The following is a 23,117-nucleotide window of genomic DNA, read 5'->3' as shown; positions in this document are numbered from 1 at the left end:
CAACTGGCTCACTAAGTCCTCGATGAATAGCATATGCAAGACGACATTGTGCGCCATAATCTCTGGCGATGGCTGCAGTTTCTGAACAAAGCGTGTCGGAGTAGACGCTATATTTTATGAATGAAGCTCGCTAAGGAATACGGGTGCAGAATTTCAAGAATAGCAACAACATATGTAAAGAATTTTTGTAGATAATCTCGAATATTGTCTGAGTTTATGATGAATATATCTGGTGGACCTTCCTGAAACAGAACCTCTTGAATTGATTTATATGGAAACATCACTCAAGTAATATTAAAATATCAACAAGAAGGCAAATAAAAAACCAGCTCACAATATCATATATTTTTTAGCACAGTCATTATGTTGAAATGTTTCTACTGACTGAATGTTGATAAATGCCTCCATTTACATTGTGTTAATAAATGCCTTCACGTATAATCTAATTTTGCACTTTCTTTATTACACCCGTTGGCTTAAGACAATGCCTAATACGCCCATTGGCATTGACCTTCTTGTTAGATAAACTACTTGTATGACACGACAGCTTGCTGGAACATGTCCTCAGTGGTGCTGCAGTACCCTGAGGTACACGCCCCACTGGAACATGTCCTCAGTGGTACTGCAGTACCCTGAGGTACTCTCATCTAGTCAATCATCGATCCTGTAGTCAAGCGTTTATAGTCAAGTAGTCAAGTCAATTATGTATAGTCTGATAAAATCTTTGCTCACTAGTCAGCCTTGACTATCTAGTGAACTCCTTACAGCTCACTAGTCAGCCTTGACTAACTAGTGAACTCTTTACAGCTTTCTAGCCAACCTTGATTATCTAGTGAACTCTTTACAGCTCACTAGTCAGCCTTGACTGTCTAGTGAACTCCTTACAGCTCACTAGTCAGCCTTGACTAACTAGTGAACTCTTTACAGCTTTCTAGCCAACCTCGATTATCTAGTGAACTCTTTACAGCTCACTAGTCAGCCTTGACTGTCTAGTGAACTCCTTACAGCTCACTAGTCAGCCTAGACTATCTAGTGAACACTTTACAGCTCTCTACAAAACTTAGCTACTCTCTTCTTTCTGCCTAACTCATGGAACTCATTACATTAGGTTAATCCTTAACTCTACCTAACTTTATTTAAACCTTTACCCCTGGTAGGGCAGTAGGAACGTTTTCTAATTAGTATCGATTGCTGAACTCATTTATTGTATATTAATATTGTGTTCATCCATGAAATAAAAAAGGTTTGGCTAAAATTGGCTTAGTAAGTCCGTGACAAATTATTAATTTACACAAATTCTGTTCAGAATTTTAGGCTGAGCCTAAAATTCTGACTGCCAAATCATTTAGCCGACATCTTTTATATTTTAACGCTGGCAATAGCTACCGTGCATACCTAAATATTTTAATGTCTGTAGTAGTGGTAGAAGTAGTGGTAGTAGTAGAAGTAGTGGTAGTAGTAGAAGTAGTGGTAGTAGTAGAAGTAGTGATAGTAGTAGGAGTAGTGGTAGTAGTGGAAGTAGTGGTAGTAGTGGAAGTAGTGGTAGTAGTAAAAGTAGTAGAAGTAGTGGTAGTAGTAGTAGTAGTGGTAGTAATAGAAGTAGTGGAAGTAGTGGTAGTAGTAGAAGTAGTGGTAGTAGTAGATGTAGTGGTAGTAATAGAAGTAGTGGTGGTAGTAGATGTAGTGGTGGTAGCAGAAGTAGTGTTTGTAGTGGCAGTAGTGGTAGTAGTGTAGTAGTGGCAGTAGTAGTAGTGTTAGAAGTAGTGGCAGTAGTGTAGTAGTAGAGTAGTGGTAGTAGTGGTAGTAGTAGAAGTAGTGGTGTAGTAGTGGTAGTAGTAGAAGTAGTTGTGATAGTAGTGATAGAAGTGATAGTAGTGGCAGTAGAGTAGTAGTGGTACGAGTACCGCAGGAGAGAAACCACTGCCCGAAAAGATTATCCCGAAATGCCACTTCTGAATTGTGGTTGGACGTCGGTGCTCCGGCTAGTAGCGCAGGCATACTCGCAGTGGAGGATATATAGGTTATTAGTACACTTATTAAGCACATACATCGAGCTTACATTCAGCTGCAACAAGTCGAACAAAATATGTCCACGAAGCACATGGCAAACCTGTACACGTCTACACAGTACTTGTAAACACAGCACATGTCAAAAATATGCGAAGCAGGCTTATAATATTATTGAATTACACTTCATCTATTTGTAGCTTAGCACATTCTATCTAATTTCAGTTTAAATTAGTTACTCTTAAGCATGGTTGTATTGTTATTGTTGATGTAATTTCACTCATTGTCATGAATAATTTGATTGTATTATCAAATTGATACAAAATATTAGTTAGAATTTTTTTTTATAATTTTACATAAAAAACAAGCTTTGTTTTAAACGAAGTTATTTCTTTGTAAAATTTATGTACACAATTATAGATACCTACCAGAGTAGGAGAGTAGGATAATAATGATAATAATGACAAAGAAATGCGCGATGCCCTGTTAAAGGCACCGCGATCCGAGGCGCCAGAGAGACTACGACAGCATATCTTACCACTGGTGACCTCAACCTTGCCCCAACGCATTAACTGGGTTGCAACCACTACACTCCTGCAGAGACAACACTCCACCGCATAACAGATGTCATAACCGCTATTTGTCGCAATATCACAGCATAATACGGGTTGTAACACCTACGCTGTTGCAGAGACGACACTCCACCGCATAACACATGTTATAACCGCTATTCGTCGTAATATCACAGCATGACACGGGTTGTAACACCTACGCTGCTGCAGCATCGTAAAGCTAACTTTAAACACGGGTAGGAATCTCTGGCCGTGTCGCTATTATACATGTTAAGACCACCTGGGCCCGTTGTAAATGCTTCCATGTTCTACATTAGCGCAATTTCTGACACTAAGCAGTCTTGCCCAGCCGAAGAGTTCTTTGCAAACGGGCCAACTTAGTTTACCAGTTTAGTTTAGTCACCAGTCACCATAAAACGATAAAAAACAAGATTAGTCAGTTCCCCCTTACTGCATGTGGCACCATAATAATATCAGTGAGTTACCCTTACTGTTTGAGACATCATAATAATAATTTTAGTGAGTTACCCCTTACTGTTTGAGGCATCATAATAATAATATNAATAATATTGGCGAGTTATCCCTTACTGCATGTAGCATCATAATAATAATATTAGTGAGTTTCCCTTACTGCATGTAGCATCAGAATTATATAAGTTCGTAACCCTTTACCTTTACTTCATGTGGCAAGCTAATAATATTAACGAGTTACCCCTTTAGAGCGTCTTCGAAACAAACTTTACTTTTTGCTCCGTTAACCTGCTACATATAAATTCTTAATTATGATGTCGATTTATTTATCATCAATTGTGAGACATAAAAAAATTGAAAAATGTTAACAAAATACTTTTTTCTGAATGCCCTTTATCAATCTGCTTGACGTAGTAACATTAACCCAGCTCTGTATTTATTGGATTTATCCACTCTGTGAGGCTGAAATGATAAATAAATTTCATCATCACGTTCATTGTTACTCAGATATTTATAGAGGGCCTGTAGCTAGCTGTGTTTCTTCCTCTCGTACAATGATTATGCATAATACGCTAATCCCACACAGTAATAATACGCTATTTCTATACAGTAATGCTATAGTGTTATATTACGAAAGTTACACCGCGTTAATCGAAGTAACGTAAAACGCGTGGGACGAAGCAACGTCAGCTCGAGTTTATCTGACGGAACAAATTCGCGTCATATAATTATAACGTCTTACAATGGCAACGCTTCGTTATAAAGGTTAACGCTTCCTCATACAATGGCAACGCGTCCTCGTACAATGGCAGCGCTCCGTTAAATTGGACTGCAACTGCTCGCCACACCAGTAACTACGGGCCACACCAGTAACTGCTCGCCACACCAGTAACTACGGGCCACACCAGTAACTACGGGCCACACCAGTAACTACGGGCCACACCAGTAACTGCACGCCACACCAGAACTACTGGCCACACCAGTAACTGCTCGCCACACCAGTAACTTCGGGCCACACCAGTAACTGTACGCTACACCAGTAACTGCAGGCCACACCAGTAACTACGCGCCACACCAGTAACTGCAGGCCACACCAGACACCTGTAACTTTATGTGAACTTAATTAACTTCTCTTCAGCTTTACCCGCTTCTTGAAAAACTTTACCAGCATACAAAATCGATGCAATTGATAGTGTAAAAATTCAGAGTTCGTAGATTTCGTTTTTATTTGTTGACTTGTGGCGGCGGTCCTTGGATCTTGAGGGCTTGCTCGAGCTGTACTGTGCCACTGGCAGAGCCTTGGACTGGGAGTACATGTTGTAGGGCGGCAGTACATGTACCCTCACGTGCTCTGTGGTGCTACGAGCAGTACTTGTGGACGCGTACCCTGCGTACAACTCCATGGGCGTCTCGCTCCTGCCCCTGCGCGCCATACTGACGGTGGTTTTGCAGCAGCAGTAGTTGAAGAGCTGGTAGTAGGCGTCCCTGAAGGGCCGATGTACCGCGTACAGGAACCCGCATGACGAAGCAGCGATGGATGGCAACCACGTTAAACTTCCCTCTGAACTTCCCCACCAGTCCACTGCCACGCCCCCCGCCCAAAGCCCTCCTGTGATCACCCCCACTGCAAGGTTTGTGGCGACCAAAGCGAGGTCTTTCTGTGGACATGTTTTCTTGAGAGCGATGTTGGCCTCAGAAGAGTCTTCCTCTGAACACCGTTTGTTGGCAGGTACGGAGCTGGGGGTGTGCAGGAGGGTATGTGAGTGAACAACCACCATCATCAGCAATGGGATCACTACCAGAGGCACCCCCACAACCGCTGTCATCGAGGCCTGTGTAGCCAATCCCGAACTCAGTACACAATGAGTGGGCCCAAAGCCACCCGCCCATTGGGCTGCGGTTAGGCTGAAGGCTGCACACCAGGAAGCAATGACCATGGCCACCAAAACCCCTCCTGGCAGTGGTCGAGTTGAGTGTTGTCTTGCATGGTTCTCCCAAGCAAGGCACGGCAGTGTTAAAAGCGCCGTATGGGCAGCCAGAATAGTGAGCACCCACGCAGGCTTGCACACCGGGGAAGGGTGCGTCCAGCCCGCCAGCAGCTCGATCAGGTCCGTGGGCAGCACCCCTGCCGTCACCAGCAGGCACGCCACCATCAGGTTCGCCAGCAGGATGTTACCTGCAACACAAGTCATACCGTAAAATTCTATAATACCTTATGATCAATCACTCCTAACCAGACCCAATTCTTTGGATGTAGCCATTCCCTTCTCTCACCCTTAATGGTGCTCTGATGGGTACATTCGTGTGAGTAGTCAGTCATATCAAAGTTCCAGCATTTGATTATCGTTTCAAAGTTTCAGTCATTATTCACTGTACAGTCGTTAGTCACTGGTACTGTGGTTCTAGTCGTTGGTCATCGTGTCCAAATACAAATCGTTGGCCACCGTGTCCACCCAAGTTCAAGTAGTTGGTCTCCATATTCACGTTCCAGTCGTTGATCACAGTGCCCAGGTTCCAGTCGTTGGTCAGAGTATCCAGGTTCCAGTCGTTGGGCACAGTGTTTTCGGGTAACAGTCGTTTGTCACTTTATTAAGGTTAGGTCGTTGGTCGGAAATATGATCCCTATTAGGATCGTACAAATCATCCAAGTCACACTACTGGGGTCTAGTATAGGACAGCACTTTCATCGCCAAGCTGTAAACACTGCCTACGGCCGACATTGCAGAATATTTGCAGCTTGCCGGGCTTTGAACTCGCAACACGTTAGCTGCTACGTCCTTGGTTCCCTTGACCACTGAAAGTGCGGTATTCACATTACAGTCGACGGAATTGTCATCATGCCAAATATGCTACAAAGGTGAGAATGACGCTGCGTAAATAAGCCACTTCCGTTTAGGAGCGTACATAAGTGCCAAAAGTATCAGCTTTGATACATTGATAGGATCTTGCACAGAATCAGCACCCCAGACGTAAATGGGGTGCATACTCTATACTAGAACATTACTGATGTGCTTATTCACAGGGCGAATTGAATAAAACAAACAAATTAGGTTGGTTAGGTTGATAACAAGGTAATTAGGTTAGGTTGACTGACACCTTGTTTGTCAACCTAACCTATTTATGTTAGGTGGACAAACCAGGTCATACTGGGGTGCTTATTCTTTACAATATCCCATTGATAAAGGCCTTAGTGACAGTTGCAAGTGCCAGCGCCTTTTTGTCGACCATTAGTGTCAAATATTAGCGTCAGCCCTTAGCATAAACTACAGGGTGCGGCAGAGAGGACGGTCGGTTTTAAAAACGTCATAAAACTGTACATTTTTACTGAAAAACAACTTTATTGATGCAATCAGATTCACAAAGAAATAGCATTTCACACAGTTAAGTGTGAAAAACAACATCTGGCATGTGGTGGCCGAAATTGTTGATGCAGGGCTGCAGGCGTTCTTGAATGTTTGCGTAGACTCCCTTCAACACCGCTTTCTCAACTTGCGCGACTTCCACGCGAATTGCTTCCATTAATTCGTCCAGAGTTCGGAGCTTGTGATGTCCCCATCAGAACTCTAGCCTTGAGATGTCCCCATCAGAAAAATCGCATAGGGATAAATCTGGGGACCGAGGAGGCCAATGAACATCGCCAAACCTGAATATAAGACGACCAGGGAAGAGAGGGCGGACGACGTCCATTGATGATCTGGCTGTGTGGGCGGTCGCCCCATCCTGCTGGAACCACACACGTCGGGCTGGAACACGACGCCGTCGTAATTCAGGGACAAAGAAGTTGGTCATCATTTCTGTGTAGCGCTCTGAGTTCACTGTAACAGCACAACCATTACCGTCTTCAAAGAAGTAAGGGCCAATGATGCACGTTTGCGATGCAGCACACCAAACCCTTACTTCTGGGCTGTGCAGCGGTCTTTCGTGTAACTGTTGCGGATTCTCATTAGCCCAATAATGGAAATTCTGCTGGTAGACCATTCCGTTTAGGTGAAAGTGGGCTTCGTCACTCATAAACAATATGAGGTGTTGAGCGGTGTTGGAGGGAGTAACAATTTGTGCGGTGTTAGAGGGAGTCTACGTAAATTTCATGAGCGCTGACAGCACGTACTGCATCAACGATTTTGGCCACCACATGCCAGATGTTATTTTTCACACTTAACTGTCTGAAATGCTATTTCTTTGTGAACCTAATTGCATCAATAAAGTTGTTTTTCAGTAGAAATGTACTGTTTTATGACGTTTTTAAAACCGTCCGTCCTCTCTGCCGAACCCGGTATTTGTGTTGGCATCAAGCATCAGCCATTAGCCAATCTTGTAGTCGTCCAAATAATGGATTAATAGAAATAAATAAATAACCCCTGATGCAATATAATAGACGAGCTCAGAAAAGAAGAAAAAGAGCTCAAAAATGATGAGACGAACTGTGCCAATGGTATCATGCAGGCGTATACTCGAAAGCTGCGATCGTAAGTTCGTGGTTCGTCGTAACTTCAAATTACTGTATTGCAATGCACTGACTTTTCTGCTCTTCTACTGTAGTTTCCTGGCTATTCGATTCATAGTGGCTAATAAGTAATATCAGAGACGACAAATGCGCCGGATACGCAACACATCATCCTTCACTGTAAACATCTCGGCCAAGCAGCTCTTTTCGAGCTAGCCGTCAATCATAGATCATTAGAAAAACCAACATTATTTGGAACTTTACGATCGCCATTAAGCCATGTCAGTATGTAGAATTTAACTTGAAGAAATCCAGTAGAACATTCAATTTTGAGTGAAAAGTACCTCAGTTTGTTCACAGGAACCTGCCTCTGCCGGAACTGGGGAGAAAGTAACAGGTAAAACACAGTGGTAGAGAAAATATCAATTCAACAAAAGCAATTACTCCATGGTCTCCTAGTGTCCAGTCACCCTCGCCCCATCGATTGCTGGAAAGCTCAACAGTAAAATTCCAGTATAGGTCGAGTTGTCCTGCTATGGTTACAATAGTTTAACACCGCTTTGACTGATTGACTGAAGGGTCTGTCCAAGACAACTTATCCCGTTCAAATTTCAACAAAATAGAAAGTGCTGTGTTTGAAATATCAGTCTCTGGCCAGAGACCGCTGTGGTTAGAATGTTAGCTGGCTATGACAACTTTCCCTGCCTGGGTCCCAACAATATAGCAACTGCAGTGACTGAAGTATCAGCCTCTGTCATATTGCACTGTCTGGGTTCCAACAATAGGACGTTCACAATAGAGGAAGTTGTTCCTGCTAACTTGTCCAGCCTGATTCCCAAAAGTATGGCAAAAAAATTAGTAAGTACTTGCCTCTGTTAAACTTCCCCAGTTTTAATTAATGAAATATGGCAAACACAATATTGAAAGTTCCAAAAAGATGATAACCTCAGAGATATAAATACCTTCGTCTCTTAACTTGCCTTGGCTGGGCACCGCCAGGAAGACAACTGTTACGAGAGAAAGTACCGAACCTCTGTCAAATTTTCCTACGTGATTTTCAACAATATGAAAAGTACAGTGCAAGAAAAACCTGCCTCCGGCATTCGCTCAGCCTATGTTATAACGATATGACAACACTCGAGGCAGTAGTACCTGCATTTGTGCGGAAACTCACCCGCTTTTCGTAAGCTGGCCTCGGTGATGAGGGCGGCTATGGCAAAGATGTTGCCCACCGTCCCGAGGGCTGCCATGGACACTACGACGATCAATTGGCCTAACCTATCCCACTCTTTTTTGGCTTCTTCGTCATCCTCCTCCCCACCAGGAGAGTCTTCTCCGTGCTTCCCTTTTTTTCTAGGGAAGATAGGATCGTTGATTTGTGTCTTTTGGGGTATGGTGATCTGCTCTTCTTTAGTCTTCAAAAAAATGAGTCTCTCCTCTTCTTCTTCAGGGTCCAGAGTGGGGATGCTGTTCTGTGAGATTTTATTATTGAAGTTAATTTCATTAGCATTCTCAGCATCTATTTCCCCATCTTCTCTCACTTGCGAACGTTCATTGCCACGAACGCTATGGTGCAAAGTGAAGTTAACTACATCGACATGCCTGCTTCTTAGCACACCACTCCAGATGTCAGTTGGACGGGTCCTATCAACATTTTGATTTCTGGAGTTATATGTTCTTGCATCTCTGTCCAGGTTTGCAAAACCATTCATCTGACCCTGCGATGAGAGCATCGATTGCTTCTGCGTATCTTCCAATGCCCGCGCATGAAAAAATTCACGGTGAGCTAAGAAATCCTCTAATGCAGATGAATCTTCAATCCGTGAATCAGCGTTACCTGGAACGTCAAGCTTGCCCAATTCATCCCCAGGACTCCCCTCAGATTCGGATGGCAGGTGTTTGTCAGGATGGTAACCAGATTTAAGTTCATCCATTGAACGAGCCATCGAGCTTTGGAGTTTTTGAGTTTTGATGTTTTTTCGGACTTCAATATTGTTCCTACGAATATCTTGAGAAATTAACGCAGGTAATACTTCATTTGGTTGTAAGTCTTTAGTACTTTTGATCGTTCGAATGAAAGGTACCAGTCTAGGTGTACTCCAGTTGCTGGGACTAACCTGAGTCGGTGAGTAAGGTTCTTGAGATGCTGTTTCGTCATCGAATACGATAGCGCTCTCCCATAGCGAGTCGTTGCTCCCGATGAAATTAATAGTTGCTTTTAGGGGTATAGAAATACTTGATGTTTCGCTAGACTTATGAGATAGACGTTTCAAAGCTACACTCTCTAAGGCAAGTTTCTGCCTGTTAGGCTCGATGGAGGGCAACAGCATGGCAAAGAATTGGTAATATTGGACACCGTGGGAATCAAGGGTCGGCAGCTTAGGTTGTAAGTGAGGTTCGACGGTGGACATCTTTGCTTCGTTGTTACGTAGCGTACCTCTCCTGTGTGTGTTGTTGTGTTTTCTTTTGCGTTTGTGGTGTTCAGAAAACAACTTGTGTTTTCGGCCATTTTGCCGGCTGACCAAACCTCGTCTGGTACCAACGTTGTGACATCCCGAATTGTTCCTTCCACCGCTCGACGAGCAGCCTAATCCAAATTGCGTGTGGTTAGGAACAATGTAAGAAGAGGCTAGGGTGGACCAAGTGGGGGGAATGTTAGAGATTAGGAAGGGGGCTACCGAGGAAAAGGGTTGGCTTGTCCACTCCATCATCTCGGGTACAGCATCACTTGCCGCTAATAACCAAATCTCCGTTCAAATTGAGGCAGCTTGTGGTTTTCTATGAAATTCCACAAAGAATGCGAAGTATAGCAGCCAGTTTGAATGTCGTGGTCTAAAGTCGCGGTCTCCGGTGCAGTTACGATCAGCTGGAAGGATGTCTAAGATGAACGAGCAACAGAATCTGAAGAGAGAAAAAATATATGTCAATGCCTCGAAGCTGCTAAATTCACGTTCATATTAGTTAAAAACATTGCATGAATGTTAGTAATTTAATTTTATACTAACCATTGATAATTAATCATAATGCATGTTTAAGTTTATTAATGTATGATAGTTGATGTTAACGCGTATCAATTAATCATATACTGAGAGAAATAAGTGAGACTTATTGCAAACCAAATAGCGATGAATTATTTGCTAGATGTAATTCATCATGAGTCCCCTCCCGTCGTTCCCCTTGCCCCTCTCTTTCCCCTTGTCCCTCCATCTTTCCTCTAGCCATCATTTTTCCCTTTTTCCCTCTCTCCGGTTGTCACTCCTCTTTCCCTCTTGTTTCCTCTCTTTCCCCTTGTTCCCCCTCTTTCCCCTTGTTCCCCCTCTTTCCCGTTGTCCCTCCTCGTCCTCCTAAGAGTCGCCCTCAAAATGTCGCTATGGCAACGGAAGGACACAGACGACCTATATATAGACGTGCGCGCGTATATACGTGCAGATGTGCGCGCAAATAGCGTGACTTGCGTGCGTGCTAATTTTTAGCGTTTCCTCATGATTACAATGTATGAGCAAACAGCGAAGGTTCCGTAGTAAATATTGATTACATCATTTTATTCGCTTTTCTGCTTAAATGAAATAACAAAATACACTTCAACCCTTTCATATTAAGTGCACTGACAAGACTGGAGGCCGGAAGGTTTATTGTATATTCAACCAACGTCTTATGACAGCTCAGGAGATCGTGGCCCGTATTATACGGCAGTCAGCGCCTGGCTCAACAAGTGGCTGCACGTGCAGAGGTACGACAACTCGGACTTTTGGCCGCGCTGCCAGGGGATCGATTCCAGCTCCACGCGGTGCCTGACGTACAGTAAAAAAAAGTGGAATTTTGCATTAAAACGAGACCATTTTATTTCACAACGTTAAAAATATCGATGAAATGTACGCTACAGTATTTCAGGGGCACGTTCCGAAAACGTACACTTCAAACTGGACTTTCAATGAAACGCGACATTCACCCTAATTGAGTCAAGGTCGAGGATTGGCTTGAGGACATTTGCGTCCAATATCCTATGAAGGATTTTTCTATTATTTTCCTCGTCAATTCACGATCGATAACTTTAACATGCATCACAAGAAGTGATCTGTTGGTTGCTGTAGAATTTATCAATGTAGATGGTTTCATATTAGACTTAGTCTCGGAGATTTATTGCTTTACTGGATTTAATGAATCCAACTGAAATAATAGATAAATCTAGCTAATTTCACAGATTTACACTGCACGACAACATAGTCGCCGTCTCTAAGTTGCAGGTGGTTTTGGTCGCCATGGAAGACGTAAAATACTGGAAGAAGCAGCAGCATTACAACGGCCGCCTGATCAGCCTCGACATCCCATCATGGAAGTCCAGAGAGACTGACGCAGGCCTTGGCAGGCTTTATTTGGCTGGCCTTACAGGGCTGGCCTTAATTGGCTGGCCTTATTTGGCTGGCCTTGCTGGGCTGGCCTTACTTGCCAGGCCTTACTTGGCAGGTCTTATTCGGCAGGCCTTACTGGGCTAGCCTTGTTTGCCAGGCCTTACTTGGCAGGCCTTATTTGGCTGGCCTTACTTGGCAAGCCTTTCTTGGCAGGCCTTACGCATGCAGTAACCACCTGATTTTAATCTACTTTTTTACAAACCAATAATTCAATTCAGTCTGACTAGACGTAGCTAGCGAGCACTTTATTGATAAAAGATTGCAAAATTATGTCCTTCTACAGAAATAATGCAGAATAACTCAACGAATAAATAATAATATTCTGTATAATACAGAATAACTCAACGTTTCAACGCTCGCACGGTGGACTCTACGCTCAGAAAAATGTGTGTGCCTTTTGTTCAAATGAACGCTTATGAGCGTGTGGACGGAAAATGCGTGTGTACGGGCGGGCGTGTGGAAGAATTGTGCGTGTGGACGGGCGGGCGTGTGGACGGAAAATGCGTGTACGGGCGGGCGTGTGGAAAAATTGTGCGTGTGGACGAGGCGTGCGTGTGGACGGGGCGTGCGTGTGGACGGAAAATGCATGTGTATAGGCGGGCGTGTGGACGGGCCGTGCGTGTTGACGGGGCGGGCGTGTGGAAGAATTGTGCGTGTGGACGGGCCGTGCGTGTGGACGGAGTGTGCGTGTGGACGGGGCCATTACGCTTTTACGTCGCTCCTCACACCATTCACTTATTAATTCTTTTTAAAAACGCTTCAAATATTTACGAAGCTTCCTTAGCTAATAATAAATGTTCTTAACTCTCTAATGACACCTGTACACGTACACACACGTGAAGCAAGCTTCATTTACACTAAAGCTATTTTCTTATTGTAAATAACCTCATTCATCACTTCGGCGAGAGGCGCTCAGGCTGCCGCTCTCTTACTCTCTAATTGCCCAAGTTCCCTCCGCTCCTGACACGATCTTCCCAAAATTTTCCCTCTTTATCGGAAACAAGAGTACCTGCTTCAAGTTCTCAATTTTACATTAGATCCTTAATTTATTTGCACTCATTTCTTACTTCTGCGAATTTTTCACGACTGGAAATATGGAAACCAGAGGACGGGTTACGCGACTAGCCACCAACGTGGGCGTTGGGCGACCTAACCTGGCGTTCGCTCTCTTAACTCTTGTGATCTTCACGCCGTTAGTTTCCTAATAAAAAACAATGAAAAGCACTTCAGTAGCAAGCACCTGGTCCATTAGTGGCAAGTAATTGAGCTGGACAGCGAGTTCTCGTGAGGTAAGTCATGCCAAAAAGAGTCAGGTGGGCCGAGGGCGGCGGCCGCGGGTTTAGCGCAGCGGCCACAAACATCCTCACTCAACCATGGCCAGGCAAACACTGAGCCGCGGCTCCGGCTGGCGGCTCCCGGGCTCAGCCTGAGAGGCCAGAGCCTCAGAGGCTCAGCCTAGTGAGCCTACACCCCCTGCACGGCTGCATCAGCACACTCCCCACCTGCATTAGCACACTCCCCACCTGCATCTGCACCCTCCCAGCACCAGGAAACTTCCCACCTGCATCTGCACACTCCCCACCTGCATCTGCACCCTCCCAGCACCAGGAAACTTCCCACCTGCATCAATATCATCCCCTGCATCAGACACCCTCGTCATCAGGACCCTCCTCCCCCTCACCTACAAGGCTACAACAGACACCAATAAAGGTAAGATAACGCAGGCAGTCGAGCGCATCTTAATCGCTAATGACATTTAAAGACAAGCAGTAAAGAGTTAACATATTTTCATTTATAAGAGTAATTTGAAACCAAGTAAATATGCTTTGCTTTTTTTCCTGTGTTGTGGATTATTACACATCACAGATTATTCAAACGGACATTTGACGCACTAAGCTCGTCGCACAGACACACACTCTCAGGTAGAGCTTGGTCTAAATTCCATTACTTTATTGCAGACAAATTTCATTAACCTTCAGGGACAATGTCGGTAAATAAAGTAACGCTCATATTTTACGATGAAATCAATCCTTTATATGGTTAGACAAAATTGTTCCGAAATCCATTTACCATAACATATGTTATTCATGAATAATATTCGCAATATTCAACTTAGCGAAGAACTTCAATTGTTGCTAATACCTCGTCGACCTGCGTGACTTGGGGGCAGCCCATTGTGCTATTCCTACGAGCGTGACGTAAGGAGCAGCCCTTTGTGCTATTCCTACGAGCGGAACGTAAGGAGCAGTCCTTTGTGCTATTCCTACGAGCGTGACGTAAGGAGCAGTCCTTTGTGCTATTCCTACGAGCGTGACGTAAGGAGCAGCCCTTTGTGCTATCCCTACGAGCGTGACGTAAGGAGCAGTCCTATGTGCTATTCCTACGAGCGGAACGTAAGGAGCAGCCCATTGTGCTATTCCTACGAGCGTGACTTAAGGAGCAGCCTTTGTGCCATTCTTACGAAAACATCGTAATTCGAAGCTCTAAATACTTATTGCACCATTTTCAGCCAGTCAATCGCTAGAAAAATTTCTACAATTTTTAGCTCCAATGATCAATCCATTATCGTTGGCTTTAATTTCTTAAGGGTGTTTTGGAAGAAGGATGAAGGTTACGGAATATAGTGCGGGGCTAGTAAAGTCCCGCAGCTGGTCTGGAGTACGTTAATGTTTTTTTTAATGCACTAAATAATTAAGCGCACAAAAAAAGCCGAGATCAAAGCCGTACTAGAGCGCACAACCGCCCGTATCAACTGAAGGAAGACAGGTGGCTGCAGGCGCTGTAAAGTAATTGAGCGAGACGCGTGGCTGCAGGCGCTGTAAACTAATTGTGCGAGACGCGTGGCTGCAGGCGCTGTAAACTAATTGAGCGAGACGCGTGGCTGCAGGCGCTGTAAAGTAATTGAGCGAGACGCGTGGCTGCAGGCGCTGTAAACTTATTAGTTGCGACGCGTGGCTGCAGGCGCTGTAAAGTAATTGAGCGAGACGCGTGGCTGCAGGAGCTGTAAACTAATTAGTCGAGGCGCGTGGCTGCAGGCGATGCAAACTCTAATTAGTCGTAACTAACGAGCAGTGCATGTGGCTAACGATATTCCGGTTGCATCACCTCGCAAGTTATGATTGGCGCCCTCGCCACGTCCACCAATCACCTGATCCTGATTGTAATGAAGTACTATGCAAATTTGCCACCACTGACTATCAGACTGCAAAGATTAAGTACGATCAGCTCTGAGGTGGGCGTTAAATTGGTTGCAGCCGTCAGATAAGCTGCCGATCCCGACTTGCGTACTGGTTTCGTTCTTAAAGGATTTTGACTCAGACGCCTGGGTGAGTTGTGTGCGGTAGTGGTGAGATTTGAATTTGATTGCTTGGTTAAATATCGTGAATTGTGTGATTATAATGACTTGTCATGTATAGGTGTTTACTTTTGTTTTCTGTTGTAGGATCGTGAGTTTATTCTCAGACCTCCATGCTCTAGTTCTCTCCTCGCATTTTGCTCTCCGCGCATATTAACTCTCTTCGCACTCAACTTCGCTTAGTACTTATTTCGCATCTCTGTATAATCGTTAGTTTTTATTTGTTTTGTTTCAATTTGCCGTTTATCTATAATACAATTAATTAAGCTTTTTTTGAGTTATCAATCCGTCCAGTCCAATCTATTGCTAATCAAGCCAATATAGGGAAGTATCTTTCAATTTCCGGTCATTGGTAAGCGTGACAATTGAAGCCATCCGAACTTTGAGGTGACGCAATTGGTTAGTCAGGAATTTAAGACTAGTTCATCACACTGATCGTAATGAGCTTTCCTATTGGCTAGTAAGCAAAGCTTTTAGCTGAACGGAAATATAAAATACAATAATATAATAGCTAAATTGAAGGAATATAGTTAATTGAATGTATATTTAAACATAATATTTATTATATTTAAGGAATAACGGCGTACAACAATATGATTAATCGAATGTTGAAAGTGAGAGCTTGAGCTGAGAGCGAGATTGAATACGTGATTTTAAAATGGAAAATATGTATGAGTATCTTAACAAAGCAAAACAAATATTTCGTTCAGATATAACATAGTTTTGAATAATTGAACAATGTACAACCTTAGCACTATCAACCGCCATGACGCAGATCAACCGATCTGCGTCGATCTATATTCCTTCAATTTAGCTTTTGTTATTGGATTCTATAAGAGCAAAATCTTATAGACAGACAGAGGAACCATGCAGTGCCCAGACCGAGATCAAGCAGCTCCTACTGATGGTGCCTACAAATCATACCCATGTCAGGGCTGGTCAAGCTTTATCTTCGGTGTCTGAAGGCAAGTATGATATTTTCAACAGACTACATCACAGTGTGCGTTAGGTTAGGTTAGACGCTCAAACTATGAATACCTTCACGAACAGACTAGAGTCACTAGACGAAGCTATGCAGGAGCATATGTTCAGTCTTAAAATACCTAGCAAATTACGGACCAGGCTGCCAGGCAATACAGTAAGTCCAGCAGCTATCTAAATCAATCGTCAGTTATTGAAAGATCGGGTTCCAAAGGCCGGATCCCTTGTGAATCAAGTCACGAAAAGTATAAGAATCGGCAACAGGCCATGGGCCTATTTCTTCAGTGTCGACACTTCTATTCTATGACGAGACACGCACGAGTTACAACCCGCGTGCTGATTAACCCGCAAGAAGAGTGTGAATGCATTCCACGAGACAGCAGCAGACTACATAATACGAGATAAGAGCAGCCTTCATTTAACAGATTGCAGGCGCATCAGGATAACAATCAATCAGCTCAAAAACTCATTTCAACTGACACTTCAGAAAAAATTTACACATTCATGTAAAATCCTACTAGTTTACTCTATTTTACGCCATTTAATTACCTCATTTTTCAAGAGTAGGAACGCGAGAATGACATGAAGGGTTTACTGGCGTAACAATCAATAAATACAATACTGACGAATTTGAATCTTTTTACCCACTATCCACTGACAGTAACAGACTAACAGGCCTTATGGTGCGAATAACATTGACAACGGGTAATGTATGATTTCTAGGTCTACTGAAAGTCTCCCTCGTTACCAAGCCGTTAGGTACAAATAGCATTGACGATAATAAATGTATTAGTAGACATATATGATATAGTTATTAGTTAATGTAGAGTCTCTATGAGCGCATGGCTTTTATGGCAAAGAAGAGGTCGGCGAGGTAAGCAAAGCCAGCGATGAGGCTGAGGCTGCCCATGGCCAGGCCGTAGTCCCTGATGGTAATGATTGTCGACATTTTCCTGTAGAAATCGATGGCGAGACAGCCGTACACGAAGAGGCTGGCGCCGAAGAAGGCGTTGATCACAGGCTCCTGTTGACACATGAAATTTATGAGCGCGTGTCGTCTTTAATGATAGTAACTTGTGTTAAAAATTACCATATTTCTGGCATAAGAGCATCCAGAGCAATGTGAGCTCCAAATATATAAATTTTTTGTCTATGTTTACCTATCTCATGCACCTCATTCCTTGAGACACTAACAGCCCAATGTTTGTTCGATTCAAATCATTGGCTGATGCTGGTTATCTGTCTTCCCATTAATGTTTTTGTCTACGAAACTATTTAGTGATCGCCAACTTTCACGTATAATTGGGCAACTGAACTATTCGGCAGTCAGAACTGGTGTCCTGCTGAAGAAATGCAACTAACAGAGAACAACCAGTCAATCAGATGGACAACATAATGCCATAATTTCAAAACTCGCACAAGTACACGTAGCGGCCTATGTTACTGTAGCGGCCTAAGTAAACATACAGGCCTAAGTACATATAGCGACCGATTTTTCGTTTTGATCGGTGGAGGTAGCTTGAAAAGTCATCATTGAATGATCGAATGACCGAGCAACGATCTATTAACTATTCTCATTCGTACGTTTACTGAATCTTAGATAACCTAGAGTTATGATAATAATGCACCCAAGCTGTTCGCACTATCATTAAATTGCAGTACGTTGCGCACAGCTTGAGCTCAGAAGGCTAAGTTCTAACCTTAGCATTAAATAATTAAGGCCGGGGTTGGAACCATCCAAAAATTCATCATTAAACTGTAAGCTACTATTTTGAAGGAGATACTGACGAAGAAACTTTTCTGGATATTCATGTTCCCCGCCAGGTAGACGGCCAGCAGAAGGGGCGTCACAATTAGGGCGGCGATGGGGACGCTGGCGCCGAAGTATGAGTTGTTCGTAATAGCCGCCGGTGTACCGCCGAAGCCGCCGACGCCCTGGTGTCGTAGTATGACAACGTCTGCGACCACCAGTGCCTGCATGCAGGAGGCCCGTGAGGATCTTGAATCACTAGTAAATGTGATTCTTGTGTAAGTATTTTGGGATACAATTTGTTCGCGAGAGGTTCCTTAACTACATTAGTACTCAAGGTCTGCACTCGTGCTCAAGAGCTACAATAACCTACTCACGCACTCAAAAACTATACCTACCCTTCACCAACCACCTCCCTCACCTACCATCTCCCTACCTACCTCCCTTCTTACCTATATCACTGAGAGAAATGGGTGGGTCTGGTTGACCTACTTTGGTAAGTCAACCGCGTCAGAATATCGATCATAATCGATGCACTTTTTTAATTCACTTGCCCCATTTGTGGGTCATATACTGATCTATTACTGGCCATTTATATTTCAAGGTAAGACTAACTTTTGGCATCGCTCTGACGCCCAAATGCTCCCTACGTATCCGTGCTACGGGTGGCGTCAAAAGCGATTTGACACAAGAGTCATACCTGAAATTTAAAGGGCCAGTAATAGGTCAGTATGATCCACAAATGAGGCAAGTGAGTTCAAAAAGTGCATCGCTAGCGAGTCGGACGCGGTTGACTCATCAAAGTGACTCATCCAGACCCACCAATTTCTCTCGGTTTACCATCTCCATAACTTACCAAATCCCTCCTTATTATCATCTCTACTAACGATCTCTCTGACTTAACCCTGACCTACCATCTATACGCTCTAAAATGTCTTGTCCTCATGATCTCTTCAACTTAACCCTGACCTACCATCTACCCTCTCTAAAATGTCCCGTGCTCACGATCTCTTCAACTTAACCCTGACCTACCATCTACCCTCTCTAAAATGTCCCGTACTCATGATCTCTTCAACTTAACCCTGACCTACCATCTACCCTCTCTAAAATGTCCCGTACTCATGATCTTTTCAACTTAACCCTCACTACTTTGACCTACCATCTACCTTCTTTAATATCTCCCGTACTCACAATCTCGAAGAGCTTGAGGATGCCTGAGGGCGTCTTGAGGTACGAAAAGTTCATCGCGGCGGCTTCTGCAACAGCGAGCTTCCATTTAAAAGCGGAATATGATAATAATTCTGATAACAATTATATAATAGTGTTGGCGCCAATGTTAATGTTGTTGATTACGTCATTAATGATGTCCAAGGCAATGATCAATGTATTGATGGCAGTGATCTTGTTGTTGGTTATGATATCTTGAAACATTGCTAGTTATTTGAATACATTGCTTGTCCTGCAAGGGTCTCTTTCTCTGCAACGCATGTCCATGAGAGAAGGTGAGTTACAGATCTAGCTGAATGAATGAGTAGTTATAACTCACAATGACTATATTTAGTCGAAAAGCTTCGGCAGCTCGGTTAACATACGACGGTATGTTGCGTATGCGTATTGTGGTATCTTAAATTGGACCACGAGATGGAATTTTATGAGGAAATTGGCCTCGAGATGGCCCGGTATGTAACTGTCAGGAGAACACAGAGCTCCAAACATTCCAAATGGAGTTGAATATGTCGTAAGTGATTGAAACAATATGAATGGTCCTGATGGCTATGTGAACAATGACGATGATTTTGATAACAACGCCAACTGTCTCGATGACAATAACAATGATTTTCAAAACATAGATCATTTAAACGTTCTAGTAGAAAAACTATTCACTGATCATAAATCAAATAAATTAACCTGAAAACCCGAGTTTTACTAAATAATGACTAAAATCAGTGCTTCGTCAATAACACAAACCTGAGAGTCTCGGTTGTAAGAGAGGTGTGAACATGGACAGGATCGATAGAGCATTTATGAAGCTCTTATCTCGTCAAGCTCTTATCTGACTGTTATCTGCCTTTTATGCCCCTAGCTATCTGATCCTACTTGTGAGTCACTCAACCATCGCGAGTAATGGTACGTCATCCGATGCATACGTAAACATTTTGCTGCGCTCTAGATTAATTCTTAACTCCGAATAACATTGACGTCACTTCTCACCACAGATAACAGTTACGTCACCCCTCACCTCAGGTAGCGTTGACGTCACAATGAGCAGTTACCCTAACACCCTCACCATAGATAACATTTACGTCACCCCTCACCTCAGGTAGCGTTGACGTCACAATGAGCAGTTACCCTAACACCCTCACCACAGATAACAGTTACGTCACCCCTCACCTCAGGTAGCGTTGACGTCACCCCTACCGCAGAAAATATCGTCGTCACCCCTCACCACAGATAACGTTTGCGTCAGCTCACTCCACTTCAGATAACGTTGACGTCATGAAAGGAAATTCGTCAGCGGTTGACGAAGTTCAGTGAAATTTCCGGGCACTGCTTCCTTGATCTACCAATGCTATAATAAGATCAATAAAACCATAAGAAAAGTGCTAATAATAATAACAAAATAGTAAATCTGAAGAGACATTTACAACAGCCACTCCCTACACCGTGTCTTTTCAAGGCGCATCTTTTGCACGGCCGCTTATGTTCACTCTAAGCTAATTTAACCCTCTCCGCCTGACATGAGTAACCAGGGAGCAATATTGTCACAAGCCTACTTAGCAAAAAATATAACTCAGTACTCACTGCAGTGAGCGCATTTTCTCGGCGACGAAAACTTGAGGTCTCGGACAGACGGACGGACAGACAGACAGACAGACGGACATGGCGAGCACAATAGTGCATTTTTTCCATAAATGAGAAAATGCGCTAAAAAGGTACCTTCTAGCGAGCGCAAAATGACTTGCACTGATGGTTGCCGCCACGTACACCTTTAAAATGTTCTCTGTTGCGTACAAACGTCCTCTGGTTGCTGCACTCAATAATTTACGTATAATTGTTTATTCCCGTTAGATACGACGGTAGAGGATTAAATCATCTATATACAAATGCTTGCAAGATTCCTACTCCCGAAAACCTTACTAATTGCGACTGTAGGAGACACCATCGGTCGGCGCATATCCCCACTAACGACCACGCCATTCCAGTGCGCTCCAAGTATACAGTAATATTGTGAGAGCAATAATTGACCAGGGCCTATAGCCCTATACCTTCAAAAAAAAGTTAAGAGATCGTAAGTTCATCAGCCAATCATTGACGGCCTTTCGAGCAAAATCTACCAATCATAGACAAGAAAATAGAGCGTAAGTACTTACGTTCACTTAGCGAGTTTTGAAAGTATGGCCCCTGATGTGTGCATTCCATTGTGCATCTGGTATACCTGATACCTGCAGGATGGTCTCGGTGTAGCAGGCACTCAGGCCTGTTGACTCGACCTGGATGCTTTCAGGTTATATGTTCCTTCACTTGATTGCATGCTTGGGAAAAGACGCAGCAATAATTGTAAATAATATACGTTTAAAAATTATCTTTTTAAAGACAACACTTCTAAATAATCCAGTGTCTCCAATGTTAAAGATGTACAATGAATTTCTCATTTTATTTTCGAACATTAAAAAAATTAATTTTTCAAATTTTTTTTTAATTTATAATTTTTTATTTCAAAATTATTTATTCTGTCAATTGATTCATGCATTGCCTCCGACTCCACACAAGTGTGCAAAATTTCAGATCAATTGGACAGGTAAAAGTGTGTCAAATATCAGTTAGGTATAAGATTTGTAGCTGATAAAATTATTTTTTCAATTTTTTAATATTGAAAAAACAATTCTACTTTTTTAAAATTATTCATTTTGTTAATTGATTCATGCATTGTTTCCAACTTTACGCAAGTGTGCAAAATTTCAGATCGATAGGATAAGTAGAAGTGTGTTAAATTTTAATTATAAGATTTGTAGCAGACAGACAGACAGACAAACAAACAAGAAGTGAAGTTAAAGAGAAGTGTTGTAAAAATAGTTAGCCACTGGTAATTCTCAGGATCAAAGAGGCCTAGTCTGTCCGCCCAGAATTTTTCAAGCCTATTAAATACGGAATTCAGGGATGGGGCAGTTACGATGCGTTTGAAAGACCATTCCGTGAGGATTCGACCCTCTGAGAAAAGAAGCTTGATCTTATAAGTTTCTTCTACTCCTCTCTCTCTGGCGAACTTCATATACTGTATGTATACCTCTTGTGACCCTGCCTCTTTGAAGGTGCATTTGCTACAGGTCTGCATCAAACGCCCCTGAGCATATGTCCAGGGGTTAGACAAAAGAAGGGAAATACAAGAGCAATCCACAAAATATATTTTAGTGTGGTGTAGGTCTACCTTTATGCGGCAATTCTCCGAGGTGTTGATACATACAAATTGTGAATTGTTTCAAAAGGAATTTTAACCAATTCTTCAGTTAAAACTGCGCCCGAATCTAGAGTTTGGAAACGTTGTGTGGTCACCCAGACTTTAAAAGTACAAAAATTTAGTTGAGAGTGTTCAAAGACGTGCAACAAGGATAATTCCAGGCTTAAAGCGCAAGTCTTATGAAGAAAGATTGAAGATTATGAAGCTTCCCAGTCTCCGTTATCGTCGCCTGCGTGGTGACCTCATTGAAGTATACAAGTATACTCATGGTTTGTACAAGGTCCCAGAAGGATTACTTGAATTTGAAACAAGAACCAACACCAGGGGCCACAGCTATAAACTAAAAAAACTGCTCTGCAACTTAACCACGCGACGACATTTCTTCTCGCTTCGAGTCACCGACAAGTGGAACAGCCATATACCATATACCAAATGCCATACACCATATACAATATACCATGTACTATGTACCATATACCATATCATACCATACCATACCATACCATACTATACCATATTATACCATACTATACTATACTATACTATATACTATACTATACTATACTATACTATGCTATACTATACTATACTATACTATACTATACTATACTATGCTATACTATACTATACTATACTATACTATACTATACTATACTATACTATACTATACTA

General features: G+C 42.9%; 2 protein-coding genes across 4 annotated transcripts; both read right to left on the bottom strand.

Annotated features, from left to right (window-relative positions):
* Positions 1 to 3,139: 3,139 nt before the first annotated feature.
* LOC108674675 lies at positions 3,140 to 13,428 on the bottom strand. 3 transcript variants are annotated; one of them, XM_018162640.2, is made up of 3 exons: positions 12,971 to 13,428; positions 8,669 to 10,395; positions 3,140 to 5,226 (listed from the first exon to the last, which is right to left on the bottom strand). In XM_018162640.2, exons 2-3 carry the CDS (start codon positions 10,203 to 10,205, stop codon positions 4,253 to 4,255), a joined length of 2,511 nt encoding a protein of 836 aa, XP_018018129.1. In that variant the 5' UTR covers positions 10,206 to 10,395; positions 12,971 to 13,428; the 3' UTR covers positions 3,140 to 4,252. The 3 variants fall into 3 exon arrangements, with proteins under 3 accessions (XP_018018129.1, XP_047737565.1, XP_047737564.1); XM_047881609.1 differs by having other exon boundaries at positions 13,144 to 13,428; XM_047881608.1 differs by lacking the exon at positions 12,971 to 13,428 and adding an exon at positions 11,144 to 11,805.
* Positions 13,429 to 16,697: 3,269 nt separating this feature from the next.
* LOC108674725 lies at positions 16,698 to 20,014 on the bottom strand. The gene is made up of 4 exons (XM_018162695.2): positions 19,958 to 20,014; positions 19,181 to 19,245; positions 18,028 to 18,213; positions 16,698 to 17,263 (listed from the first exon to the last, which is right to left on the bottom strand). The coding sequence occupies exons 1-4, from the start codon at positions 19,989 to 19,991 to the stop codon at positions 17,072 to 17,074; spliced, it is 477 nt and encodes a 158-aa protein (XP_018018184.2). The 5' UTR covers positions 19,992 to 20,014; the 3' UTR covers positions 16,698 to 17,071.
* Between the last annotated feature and the right edge of the window lie 3,103 nt (positions 20,015 to 23,117).

Source organism: Hyalella azteca, unplaced genomic scaffold (assembly GCF_000764305.2).
Source record: "Hyalella azteca isolate HAZT.00-mixed unplaced genomic scaffold, Hazt_2.0.2 contig8367, whole genome shotgun sequence".
In the NCBI taxonomy this organism is placed as follows: Eukaryota; Metazoa; Arthropoda; class Malacostraca; order Amphipoda; family Hyalellidae; genus Hyalella; species Hyalella azteca.
This window is presented reverse-complemented; position numbering and strand designations above follow the sequence as displayed.

What these genes read in the sequence shown, in the direction of transcription:
- LOC108674675 (XM_018162640.2), bottom strand. Translation starts at nt 10,205, where the DNA reads ATGATGGAGTGGACAAGCCAACCCTTTTCCTCGGTAGCCCCCTTCCTA. An exon ending in GGCCAGCTTACGAAAAGCGG is followed by an intron (nt 5,227 to 8,668) that starts GTGAGTTTCCGC and finishes CTTGTGTTGCAG; the next exon opens with GTAACATCCTGCTGGCGAAC.
- LOC108674725 (XM_018162695.2), bottom strand. Translation starts at nt 19,991, where the DNA reads ATGTTCACACCTCTCTTACAACCGAGACTCTCAG. An exon ending in TCCTCAAGCTCTTCGAGATT is followed by an intron (nt 18,214 to 19,180) that starts GTGAGTACGGGA and finishes TCCTGCATGCAG; the next exon opens with GCACTGGTGGTCGCAGACGT. An exon ending in ATATCCAGAAAAGTTTCTTC is followed by an intron (nt 17,264 to 18,027) that starts GTCAGTATCTCC and finishes ATGTGTCAACAG; the next exon opens with GAGCCTGTGATCAACGCCTT.